Source organism: Gambusia affinis, linkage group LG06 (assembly GCF_019740435.1).
Source record: "Gambusia affinis linkage group LG06, SWU_Gaff_1.0, whole genome shotgun sequence".
Classification (NCBI taxonomy): Eukaryota; Metazoa; Chordata; class Actinopteri; order Cyprinodontiformes; family Poeciliidae; genus Gambusia; species Gambusia affinis.
Window position 1 is genome coordinate 25,979,944 of NC_057873.1, and position 13,370 is coordinate 25,993,313.

The 13,370-nt window shown below is 42.6% G+C and overlaps 1 protein-coding gene and 1 long non-coding RNA gene across 3 annotated transcripts in view; one reads left to right on the top strand and one right to left on the bottom strand.

The window, feature by feature from the left end:
• Positions 1-13,370, bottom strand: part of LOC122832439 — a 63,267-nt gene that overhangs the window by 20,081 nt on the left and 29,816 nt on the right. Inside the window, exon 3 of one of the 2 annotated variants that reach the window (XR_006370842.1) lies at positions 5,706-5,945. This is a non-coding gene — a long non-coding RNA (uncharacterized LOC122832439). Of the gene's footprint in view, positions 1-5,705; positions 5,949-13,370 lie in introns of both variants that reach the window. The other variant, XR_006370843.1, reaches the window with a different exon arrangement.
• Positions 1-13,370, top strand: part of zbtb16b (zinc finger and BTB domain containing 16b) — a 32,408-nt gene that overhangs the window by 15,185 nt on the left and 3,853 nt on the right. The window contains exons 5-6 of the mRNA XM_044119200.1: positions 8,465-8,635; positions 11,118-11,285. Of these exons, the coding sequence (XP_043975135.1) occupies positions 8,465-8,635; positions 11,118-11,285 (339 nt within the window). The remainder of the gene's footprint in view (positions 1-8,464; positions 8,636-11,117; positions 11,286-13,370) is intronic.

Here is a 13,370-nt window from a genome sequence, read left to right on the forward strand (position 1 = left end):
TCTGCTACTGTCAGAGAAAGGTGATAACCCTCTCAGGAGCATTGGGATGTAACTGTAACTCCAGGTGGCACACGCAGTATGAATACTTAATGCATGCGGACATGGAGGGGTGTTAACGATGCCCAGAAGTTTCTACCCGCATCTCTGCGAGTTGTAAACACCCAGAGCTTGGTTTCAGCTTGGCACTGGATCTGGGTACAGGAGGGCATTACTCTGTTATTTTGTCATGATCTTGGCTCGGCACGCCGTGACGCACCTCCCACGTCCGTATGACATGAGCCACAGGTAACTTAATCAGCTCTGATCTGCGGAGGTTAGAAGTTGAAATGCTCCCGTTTACCACGTTTCCTCCTAAAAAACACACACTGGGACCTTTCAGTGGGGAGAGGAGGGAATCAAACAGTGCCTGCTTTAATTTGCCATGTGACTTACCCAGTGAGCCAAATGAGTTTCCTCTGAGCAGATTAACACTTGTCAGGGCCCTCGGCAGCTGCAGCACTGTCCATGTCCTCCGGAGGGGAAATTTTCCCTACTTTTTGGGAAGACCTTAATCTGAGGCAATTAGGTAATTCTGGCAGAGACGTTAGTTTACAGTGAAAGTCTCTATATCCATTTGAATATGTCAGGGGTGAACGGCCGTGGGTTACTGAAGTTGGAGATCAAAGGGAGAGGAGGGAGGGCAGTGTGTGTGTGTGTGTGTGTGTGTGTGGTGTCCTGAGGGTAGGGGCATTGCTACTGGTGTTGGGTGCCAGGAGTAAGAGGAGGAAAAACAACATCATGTGCTGCTGTTTACTCCTCACCACAGCACTGTCACCATCTCCTCTGACCTACTTGTCAGCGCCCAAAAATAAAAGAATGGATCTGTCTCAGAACCGCTCTCACAACAAAGGCGTTTGTTTCATCACAGCGAGGCGAGGCTCTGGGGCACCAGGCTCACCAGGTTTCTTTTTTTTCTTTTTTTTGGAAAACCCCAAGACTGTGGCTTATCTGTGACTGCTAGCTTAAGAGGCTGCTGGCTGACCATTTCGCCACCTCTGCCCTTAGGAATGGGCCATATAAGAATCCTAGCTTTGTGTACTCAGCAGCTGTGCTGTTTCCACACATTACAGGCTGCTTCATCAAGTGAATAATATTACCTTCTGCCCAAGCCCTAATTAAACGCTCCTGTAGTCTATTCAGATACAGCCAAGGCTTTCTAATGCATCTCTCCTAATGCAGACCTTTTAGCTCGCCTAATTGCATGTCCGTCTCCGCTCTGCACCCTCCTGGTAATACCCGGTTTTAATTCGAATAAGCCTCAAACTGAACTGAGCCGGGCTCTGTTTGGGCCATTATGCCTCCTGGTTATTTATTTGCGCCGGGACAGGCCTGTCCTTTCCTGTGAGCCGAAACGTCGAGGCCTGCGTGCGGAATATTTTTGAAATGTTCTAGGAATCGAGGCGAGCGGAGCCGTCGCATGACCTCAATGAACCGGACCGTGGAATGGTGCTTAAATGCGAGCGCCGCATCTCTTGTTGCATTAATTATTGAGACGGTTGTTCGTCACTCGGGTAGATTAGCTGACTGATAACTGATAAGCGCCCGGGGTTGTTTAAGGTACTGTAGCTTCGTGCGTGCGTCTGATCTTAGTGCATGAGCACATAGAGTAAGCATGAATGCACATGGGTCATGTGAGGGCTGGGACATAATGTAGCCTGTATGACTGTATGCTTAACTGGGTGACAGAGCAGACATGAGCCAGCACACAGTCTGTGTACACTGAGCAGAGCTTGGCGATGCAGTTTATAGTACTTTCACCCCTGCACGCTGGTGAACATGTCAACACTGATGTCATCATAAACTCCTGGTTTTAAAGACAGACTGTGACTTCTTTTCAAATTGAATTCAATTTTTTTAAAGATTTGTTTGAGACTAGTGACCTTTACTGAAGAGATAAGAGGGAAAACGTGCATCAAATGTCCCAAGATCAGGAACTGAACCCAGGACTTCCACATTGAGGAGTGTAGCGTCTGCACATAGTGTAGCTGCTTTACGAATTAAGCCAGCCAGCACTTAAAAAAAAAAAAAAAAAAGATTACATCTTATAGACTTTGACGTTGAATGATTTCTGAAGGCATGCATTAAAAAAATGCATACTGACACAGACAATGGCTTGTTGCTTGTCAAGTCATTGATGGTTTCTTTATTAGAAATGCATGAGAAGACAAGTGTAAGGAGGGGAAAGCTACGCATTTCTGATTCATTTACCTCTGCAGTCAGAACAGGAATCTAATAACACCAAATCCAAATTATTTGTAAGCAGCAGTTTACCTATTATTAGCAATACAAGCTAGCAATCCACTTCTCAGCATTTTGTACTTTTAAACAGTTAGCACCATGTTTACTAAAGGAGGTTTTGTGGTGCGTCTTTGTGAGCGAGTTTGAAAGAAACATTGTCAAAAGTGTAAAACTTTGAAACATTTTCAGTCATTTCAAGGTATTGGTAGAAGAGAGAGAACTCCTTCTTTTCCTCCTGAATTTGCACATTTGTTACATTTCTGGTAAGTGTTCCAACTTTAAACCTAAATCTTTCCACTTTTGTAAAATTATGACTCTCGTACAAATAAAATAGAAAGAGTACAAGTAGTATTGTACATTCTAAAATGTAACATTTACTAAAGAGATACTTATTTCAAAATGTTTGTGCACCATTGCTGTCAGACTGACTAAGATTTCCAGAAAGCTGCCAACATTTGCGAATACAGTCCACTTTATTGGAACAAAACAGGAAAGTGCTGGAATACATTGGTTTTTCTAGTAGCAACCACACAATATATATATATATTTTTTTGTTATTAAACAAAAAACATCATCAATCAACTTCTTCAATTTCAATTGAAGAAGTTGATGATGCAGCGTATTCCAAAAAGACAGACGGCATCACATCTTCCCATTTTTTCCAATTGGTATGAGGTAGTTTAACCCCCTATTTATCTTTTTACACCAAAGCCACTCGGATTGGCATTTAATACATTTTGTAGTCTAATCTGACCAAAGCTCACAGGTCCAAAAGAACCTGCAGATTTCAGTAAATTTCACACACTCGTATCTGTGATGGTAGGACAGGGAAATGCTTTTTTTCCTGGCTTGACCTCCAAACTGCAAGCTGTCTTGCTGATGGAGTCGAATAGTTGTTATGGACACATGGTGACCTCAAGACGCCACTCTTCGCTGCAGGTCTTTGTTTCCTGTCTTTTACCACGGTAGCCAGATTAATATGGGTCCACTTTAAGAAAATGCTCATCTGTATCTCAGGGAAACTGGAATTCATTGATTGCTAAAACATCTATCAGCTTCGCCAATCAAATATTATAAACAGTTAAAAATAATAATTTCACAACTTAAGTCAATAAAAGTACTCAAAGAAAAGTTGAACATTTAAAGAATATGTATGCTGAAAATGATTTATTTTAAAGCTATTCCATGTCTTTTAACAAGGCCGTCCGCCATTAGAATCCTCCCCGTCTTTATGTTCATCCAACATTTCAACACACAGATAATTAATTGATGGGCTCCAAACACGAAAGTTAAGAAGAATTTACCCCGATTTGTGGTCATTGCTGATACAATCCTTTGTTCCATCTGCGGCGGGGTTTTGCTCCCAGATTCTCAGGGTGGGAAACTTTTGTTTGCTGCTTGAAAAGAAACAGGCTGCGCCTATTTGTGAATGAAGGGATTAGCTCGAACACTTCACCCCAGCAAGGACCATGATCCTATCTGGTTGCCTGGACACATGGTTTTGTTTCTTAGGCAGCGTGAGAGCCAGGCCAACTCCCCACCTCAGCTGGACTGAATTAAGTGGCAGATGAAAAGAGGCAGAGTGTGTAAAAATCATGAGTGTGTGGCACCGTCCTGATGGAGATATGCCGAAACGGAAGGAGAACCTCAAGCCCGTCTCATTCGCACACCTAATCGTGCTTTCGGTGGGTAGCTCTGTCATATAATGCACAGTGTAAATGCAGAAATGCTCAGAAGTAAATCGTTATTCTCCACTGTTAAAGCATTCCTCCCACTGAACACAAAGCTTTGAGAAAACCCATTGATTACATGGTATTTACCCCTGTGTGGGCCAAAGGTCAGAGGGGTCAGCCTGTGCCTCAAAAAGGCCAAATCCAACACCTATTGTGCAGTTCGGGGTGAGAAAGCAGGGGGCAATGGCAGCCAACTTTAGGGGCCTATTTTCTCATAAAGAAGCTCCTCTGCACTTATTACAAAAGCTTACAGGGGGGAAAAAAATCCACGACTAAAAAGAAAAAAATAAAAAACCTTTGAGAAGTTAACAGAGCGCGGTGAGGTGAAATGCCACCACCAACACACACACACACAAACACTCCTTTTAGGTTTCGTTTTTCCTTTTCTTTTTACACTTCAAGATATTATTTGGTATTTTTATTTTCAGCAGCCGTCAGTTGCGCGGAATAAAAACGACCGCTGAGCTGTTTGTCAGTGCGTGTCAGCCGCAGATCAAGGGTGAAGATTCTTGTGACAGAATATTTGTCATTTCTATTCTCAAGTTTCAGGATTGTTGGTGACAGAAGGATCAGGTCTACATCTGTGGATGTCTGCGAGTGTCAGCGAGCAACGGTTTCACCGGCGCAGAGAAACTAAACTTTCACCGCAGACTGAAAAATGCACGAGCCGCAGAGAAAGCAGGAGTTCGTGATGAACGATGGTTGATATGAAGCGGGGTAATTAAAGCAGCTTTGATGTATTCACGTTGGATTAGGTGCTCTCCCTGCAGCTACCGTTCAAACAGGAACAGAAAGCGCTCCCCCTGCTGGCCGCAGCAACTACCACAAAGAGGAAATCAATTGAATCACGGGTTATAAAGAGATTCAGTTTGCTACTTCTTTTTTCTTTTTTCTTTTTGTCCGTGTTTTGCTTTGGGTTTTGGATGGCTCATTATCCAGGCCTCACAGCTGCAGCTTCCAGTAGAATTAGCAGAGTATGACTCAGGCACAGAGGGAAACTGGTTAGACCCTCCAATGATTTCCTGTACGGTCAGCGGATGCAGGGAGTGGGGTGGCAGCAGAGGCGTTCAAAATGGAAAGCCTTTTGTTTACAACTAAAATATTGTGATCTGCGGGTGAGAAAAGGGCCCTAGTCATTAGGCTTTAGTAGAAAGACGGGGATCGTTGAAGTTGTGTGCGGAGCCTATGACTAATAGGCTCGGTCAATGAGGCCCTGAACCTTATTGTGTGTCCTTTGTGGGGGCTAAAGTCCCCCAAACAGGTGCAGCTCATTCCACTGGAGTGGCTCAGTGAAGGATTGTTGGGATCAGGGAATGTCTTTCATCCCATCTTCTTTGTGTCAAAGGGATAGTTCAGCATTTTTTCCAGTGAAGATCTGTTAAAACGGTACGAGCTCGCGTCTTACTGGCTATAAATAACCGTCTTAGAGGAGAAACCAACATTACAGGTTCATCTTTATAAATTAGGTATATCACTGGGAAGTTAATTTATTTATTTAAAATTGAATCCAACATAATATATTTTGATTACACACACTCTCAGAGCTAATGAGGTATCAAAATTCTGTTTCTCGGAAATGCTCAATATTACATTCAACCAATGAAAGAGGAGAAATGTTTTATTCTGAAATAATCAGCCTACTGAAAAGTACTGCACTACTCGGTGTGTGGGTGTTGCTCGTTTTGCATGACTTACTTCATCAGTGCAGCGTGGTACGGAGTCGATAAGCCTGTGGTTCTGTTAGGGAAGCCCAGGTAGCTTTGCCCTCGAGTCCAAAGCAGTGTTGGGTCCGGTGTCTCTCATCTGCCTCTTGTTCATACTCCAAAGTTTCTCTATGAGGTTCAGATCAGTTTGCTGGTCATTCAAGCAGAATGGCACCACCGTCATCATTAAAGCCAGTATCAGTGCTTTGACAGTGAGGGCAGCTGGGAAGTCCTGCTGGAAAATAAAATTGTTTCCATAAAGGTTTTCATCCGAAGAATTCTGCAGAATTTTCTGATAGACGTACTGATGTTTAAGACATGGATCCTTAAAGATGTAACTTTTTCCCTTCACTCAACTTTCCCTTTGTATGCTGGCATAGAAGCATTGCCTGGTCAGGCATCTTCTTCAGCAGCTAACCTTTGCTGCTCAGCTTCTTTGTAGAGAACATCAGTGACTGTAACCTGGACAGCTGACAAGTCAGCAGTCTTCATCATTATTTATAAAATTATATTTCTCTAATATTTATTTTTACTTGTCTTGTGCAATATTTTGACCTTTCATTGGCTGCAAGCCGTAATCTTCAAAATAAACAGAAAACGCTTCAAATAAATCAAACCGTTTAATGAATCGATGCCAGTTTCACTTTTTGAGTTGAATTACTGAAATAAATTAACTTTTTAATGTGGGGCATTCTAAAAAAAATTATAATAATAGTATTTGGAGCTTTACATGTAAATCCTGGAATCTCCCCTGACAGTCATTCAGGGCTGCTACAAAGCTCCACTTTGGAGGACCTGCACATGCAGAATGCATTTTACACAGGAGGATTATTCATCATGTAGCAAGTCCAACCTCTATTTCTAATGTAAATATTCATCAGCTTCTCTGTAAATTACCAATTAAGGTGTGACAACTGTTTAAAGGTTCATAAAATAATGTTTAGGATGGCCGATCTCCACTTTGGTCATGGCCTCTTTTGGGCTAGTCCAGGGGTGGGCACTCCTGATCCTGGAGGTCCGGTCTCCTGCAACTTTTAGATGTATCTCTACTGCAACACACCTGAGTCAAATAATGAGGTCATTAGCAGGACTCTGGAGAACCTGACTGCACTCAGAGGAGGTGATTCAGCTGTTGGATTCAGGTGTGTTGGACCAGGGAGACGTCTAAGAGTTGCAGGACACCGGCCCTCCAGGACCAGGAGTGCCCAGCCCTGAGCTAGTCAGTAGGGTCCAACTAATATGATTTAATACAAATGATTAAAATAATACATTTCCGGTGAAATATGAAACTGCGTATCATCCTCAACACAACCTCACATCAAGAATCCTCTACCACTTATCTCTTATCTACATTTGTCTGTTGAGTTTTTAGCTGTTTCTGTCAGAAACTTAGTTTAAAAAAAAAAAAGGCTTTGTCAAACTATAGTTATCTATAAAATGCTGAGCCTTGCTTTGTTTGAACAAATCAGGATGCATGGATTAGTAAACGATGCTATGTGTTTGATTTACTCCTTAAAATGTGAATTTGCTTGATTTGTTTTCTCGTTCTTTCTTTCGTTCTTTCTTTCTTTGCTCGTCTGTCTGCTAACTTGATTGAACCTAAAGCAAGTGTCTGACACTCTTCCCTCTTAGTATGAGTGTGCTGTATCCCTTTCCCTGCGTTAATTCCAATTTAATTGCCAGTTGCCTCAAGGCACTTCAATAACAGTAACAAATGATTTGATTTAGTGGACCTCATCAGACTGCATTTTAAATGCGACACAGCAACCCCACTTGAATTCCAATGAAGTGCTGGCACAGTCCTCTGTTTACTAATGATCCTCTGCTGGAGATGTCTGATTGAATCTGAGTCAGGAGCAATGGGACCTGCTCACATTGTAAATGATCTGCAACCTGAGCAGACAGAGAAATAAGGACCTCATAATCTCACATTAAAGCATCGCTCTCCAGGACACGCACATTATGTCAATGCCGCCCATTAGTCCCGGTCTCTCCGACTAGATGTGTGAGTTGTGTGAGCACATGTGAGTTTGCGTCGCCGTGGACGCCAGAAAAGGGTTCGAGAGCCGCCGTCTGCTGCCACCCCCCCGAACCCGGTGGATCAGGTGTCGACTGTATGACAGCCAATGGATCTTCTTCACGAAGCCATTTTGACTTGAACAACCCTGCCAGCGACTCCCCTATCTGTATTCCTCGGCACACTCCGTGCAACAGGAAAGCAGCCCCAAAGAGATGCCAGGTCACACACAGGATTAAACTGGATTGTGTTTTTTCCTGCAGTCCTGCCTTTAATGGCTTGATATCGCTACTTAACATTCAGCACGGAGCACGTAGTGTAGGCATCATTTAGGGTGGAGCCACTATCAGCTGCTCTTTGAGCACAGAGACGGAGGACTTCACAGGCTGAAGCCGACTCCTGATGGGGGGGAATGAAGAGAATAATTAGACATCTAACACGCCAGGAAGGAGGCATTGATTGTGTGATTGGCATGCCGTGTGCATTGTGTGGGGGGAAATTCTTAAAGAAAACAATCACTTTCATGGTTTAAAATAGAGCGCATAAAGACTCGCAGCTGAAAGTGCCTCCAGGCTTTTAGGGGAGTTAGTTTAGGTAGAGGCGCTTGCTCTTTGAAAGAAGCTTTTCCCTCAGAGGACTTGCACAAAGTTGAAGTGACCCAGTTTCCCCACTTAAGGCCCTGTCTGTGTATGGTACTGAAATAACTGCGCGTCTGTGTCTTGTGCGTTCTCCAGGGACCGACATGGCGGTGTTCTGTCTGCTGTGTGCGAAGCGCTTCCAGACCCAGAAGGCCCTGCAGCAGCACATGGAGGTCCACGCAGGGATGCACAGCTACATCTGCAGCCACTGCGAGCGCCCCTTCCCCAGCCACACCACCCTCAAAAGACACTTGCGCTCCCACACGGGTAAGGGGTCATCTTAGCTATTATCAAATGAAAAAAATAAAATTTATATATCCAAACTAACTCAGCTCTATGTGAAAAAGTAATCTCTACAATACAGTGAATCTACACAGTAATCAAATTAAATAAATGAATCACTTTTTTTTTCAAAAGCAGCAAGTTCTTCAGGTCTAAAGAAATCCTTTGAACAGAACTTGCCTAAAATCAGTAAGCTAAACGATTTATAAAATTAACGTACTATGTCTCGATCTAAACAAATTTAAAAACAGATGAGAAAGTTGTTGACATTTGTCTGAAAAAGGCTAATGAAAGCATTTCCAAGGCTTTGAGATCATCTTACCACAGTCGGAGTGATCATCTACCAGTGGGAGATAACCGACCCACTATGCTAATCAATTATGGCCGACCTACCAGAATCATTCGAGGAATCCATCAATGGCCAAGTCACACAAGAACCCCAAATCATCAGCTACTTCAGATATCACTTGACTAACTTAGACTGTGTGTTCAAAATCCAATAAGATGCGCTGGAGACTGGCTTCTACAGAAATCTTTTTTCAGAAACCACTGCTGACCAAAAGCAGCACAGAAACTTGGCCCATTTCATATTTACATCAAAAACATTCTAATGATGATGTCAAAGATTATGGAAAAAGAACATTTTAGAAGGTGTGCATCCCAATAAATCTTCCTTAAAACCAACAGCATTTCAGAAAAATATATCGACAGTCATATAAGATTGTCTTTGTCACATTTGAGGCTTCTTGTCTTCAGAAGAAGAATAAAAAGGACTTGGTAAAATTTATGAAACCTAGAATTCAGCTCTCTACCATAAGAAGACAAAACCAGCCATCAGTTTGTGAATGGCTGGTTACAACTGGTCAAAGACACTTGAGTTATGCAGCAGGTAAACAATCCAAAACACACTAGTAAATTCAGCACTGAATGGCTCAGTCGAAACAAAACTTTGGCAGTGGTGGAAATGCTATGACGTGACTTTAAATGGGCCGAGAAGCCCGCATCACGGTTGACTTAAAGCAGTTTTGTAAAGAAGAGCAGTTGTTCCATCAAGTCTGGCACAACTAGCCGTTACTACTGGGAACGATTACCATTTCACATAGCGTCATGCTTGTTTGGATAGCCTTTTTCTCTTACAACTGATCGCCACTGGAATAATAGCACAGCATACAGCACCGCTGCCTTGCAACAAAAAGGTCTGGAGTTTGAATCCTGACTGGGAGTTTTCTGCATGCCCATCCTCTGCATGTGTGGACTGTCTCTGGGTTCTCCAAACTCCTCCCACAGTGCAACAACATGCATGCTTGGTTGATTGGTTGCCATAAATCACCTTTAGTTATGTGTGTGCATGGCCGTTTGTCCTGTGGTGGACTGGCAACCTGTCCAGCCTGTCACTCGACGGTCACTGGAAGCAGGCCGCAGTCCCTTGAGCAGATAAGGCTGTAGAAGGCTGAATAGCTGGATGAAGGGAGAAACACTCTTTCACAGCACTGTATGTTGAAAAGAGATGAAGAGCTGTGTTATTTCTGTATATAGGTTAATTTCCTCAGGTTATTGGCTGTAAGGTTTTTAGTCAATTTGCACGCATCCTCTCCCACTCTTTCCTTTTCGCTCTCTATAGGATGACTCACCTCTCCGATGACAGCACTGTACCTTTATGGCCGGTGCGTATTTTTGGGCAATCTCATCCTGTTTATATTTCGGGTTCTTAGACAGCCTTTGGGGCCTCTGCAATTCATGGCTGTCACTTCTTGTGTGGTTCACGGAAAATGATAGAGGAAACCCAAATAAATATTGAAGGAAAAGCAAATGGAAATGACTTGTCTCTGTGTGCTGCTGAGGGTGAGTCTCGGTGCCGCGGGAGACGGGCAGATATTTACTGAAAAGATGTCCCCTTTTCTTCTCCTACCTTAAATAACACTACCAGCTGTCAGGACGGCTTGATGTCTAGACTGGAGAAATACATAATTGATGTGAAGAGACAGAAGTGAAGGGAGTTTTGGCCATGGCGGCGCATCTTGTTTGTATGCCATTCTGCTTGGAAGTAACATTTTGTAAATGTCATCTGCTCCACAGTGGGGTGGGGGATTGGGGAGAATCGGCCTGTAATGAGGAGAGCAATGTATCCTCTGACTTGGCTGTTGCTGTGGACACTGAGATAATGAGGCACATAGGTCATTGGAGATGAGTCAAACCCTCAGCCTAGGAGAGAAATAGATTAACTACAGTATAGGGAACAGAGCAGCACATGCCCAGAGGACTTTTATTAGCTGTTAGTTTACAGCCAAGAGGAGTGTCCTCGTGTCAAAACATTAGCGACGTCTGAACGCACGTCGTTTCCCTAATGGCCGTATCCAGACAGGCCTGTGTGGTTATCTGACCTACGCGGTTTCGCCTGCGCCGCGACATGCAGTGCCAACCACAAAGTTGTTCTGTGATGCTTCTTGTGACGCGACTGTGCTTCCAGGCGATCACCCGTTTGAGTGTGAATTCTGCGGGAGCTGCTTCAGAGACGACGGCACGCTCAGGGGCCACAAACGCATCCACACCGGGGAGAAGCCCTACGAGTGCAACGGCTGCGGCAAGAGGTTCAGCCTGAAACACCAGCTGGAGACACACTACCGGGTTCACACAGGTGAGACACTGGAAGTCCCACGCCGACACAGAGCATTGCAACATTATTCATGCCCCTTCAAGTTTTCCCTTGGTGTTTCATCTGAATATTATTGGGATTTTATGCGGTAGACCAACACAAAGCAGTGCATGTTGTTGATGGACTCATCATCTTTGCCTTTTGGCTTTTCTCTCTAGGGTTTGCTACAATGAGTCATCTGTCTCCATCTGACCCCATCTTCCACAGTGTAGTTGATGGAACATGATTTTTATCATTTAAAAATGTCCTTACAATAATCCGAAAAGAATTTTATTTTTATTTTTTTTTTGCACATGTTCTCTTTCGTCACAATGTTTGATCCTTTACAAACATCTCAGGCCTTTGTGGAGCAACTGAGATAAAAATCAACACAGGTTTACTTTTCAAATTTAACCACATCAAATTTTATTTTAGTGTATTCTCAGTGGTAAAATTTTGAATGAATGAATCGTGGCTCCACTTTAGAATTATGTGGTACATTGTTTTGGTTTATCACATAAAATCCTGATAAAATTGATTGAAGTTTGTGGATATTATGTGAAAATAGAGAAAAATATGACGGTGTTTGAACATTTATTGTAAGGCCCTGTACCTTTCATGCACTACTTACCAAGGCCAGAAAAAATTAATTATTTTCATTAACACACGTTCTCCATTCAGTGAGCCGACTTAAAGAACCCGTACAGCAACACGCACAAACATAACACCTTCTTTAGCAGGTTGTTAGCAAATTAACCAACAAGACCATGTGAGACTGATAGACATTTTCAATTCATTTTCCTTTTTCTAGCCTCTTCTTGTCTCATCAGGCTGCTCTAGTCACACGTGAATCTGTGCTGAAGTGACCAAAGTTTTAGATTTTCCTTTACAAAATTAGTTTTTGATTCTGAAGTGGACATAAAGAAATGAGAGAAAGCAAACAAGAGTAAATATTGGTTCATCTGTTTCAGACAGACCTCGATGAGAGGATTTAATCTGACAAGTTTTCAATTTTATACTTTAGGTGTAGCTGCTGCTGCTGCTCAAGTCTGACACCCAGTGGTTTGCTTTGGTTCAGTAATGTGCTGCTCAGTGTACATTGGCTGTGCTTTATACACAAAGTTCCTACGTTTGTCATTTTCCAGACTTCCAAGTTATGTTTTTCCGAAAAGTTCAAAATGAAATTTAAAGCTGATATTGGCTAGAAAAAGTAGACATTGCAAATAGAAAAAAAAAGTTTAAGAGAAATCTGAAAAGTTTACTGCAGACTCCCTTTTAGAAATTAATATATGTTTCTTCTAAAACCATGGTCAAGTCAGGTCAAGTTTGTTTGAATTGACTTGTTTCTGAACTGTGCTTCACATGACAAGGTTCCTATGCAGTCTGGAAAAATATGGGATGCCATGATGTTGCTCAAGCTATCGTACAAGTATCTTGGTGGTCCTTGGTCTGCCTTAGTGGTTCTCAACAACTTTAGCGTAATTATTTGCAAGGTAAACTGCCCATTTATGAAAGATAACACTCCAGACTTTTCAAGGCTTCAATACATACATCAAGTTTTTTTACGGAGTTCCATCAAAAACAAGGAAGGAAGTCAAAGGATACACAAAATAGAATGGATTAAGAGAAACCTGGACAGAAAGATGGAAGAAGAGGAGAGAAACAGGGATGGGGGAACAGGTGGGAGTAAAAAAGTCAGGGCATTAGAGGAGAGAAAAGGAGAACACAAGAGTGGAAGAAAGGAACGATACAAGGAAGGAGAAGGAAGGACATGAGGGAGAAAGGTAGCAAGGAGAGAAGAAAGAATAAGGAAAGCAAAGGAAGAGTGGACAATGGGGGGATGGAAGGAGGAAACAAAGAACATGTAAAGAAGACAAGACAGAAGAACACAAAGAAAGAATAGAAAGGACGACATTTAGTCTGTGGGATAAGGATAAAATCTGGAAATAAAAATCATTTTATATTCTCCAAGTTATTTTTTTCGCATTTATACAAACCACCAAAATGCTGAAAACAATTTCCACATTTTTCTGGAAATGATCAAATTATCAAAAATCCAGCTCCAGACTCGTTTTAATCCTCGGTTTG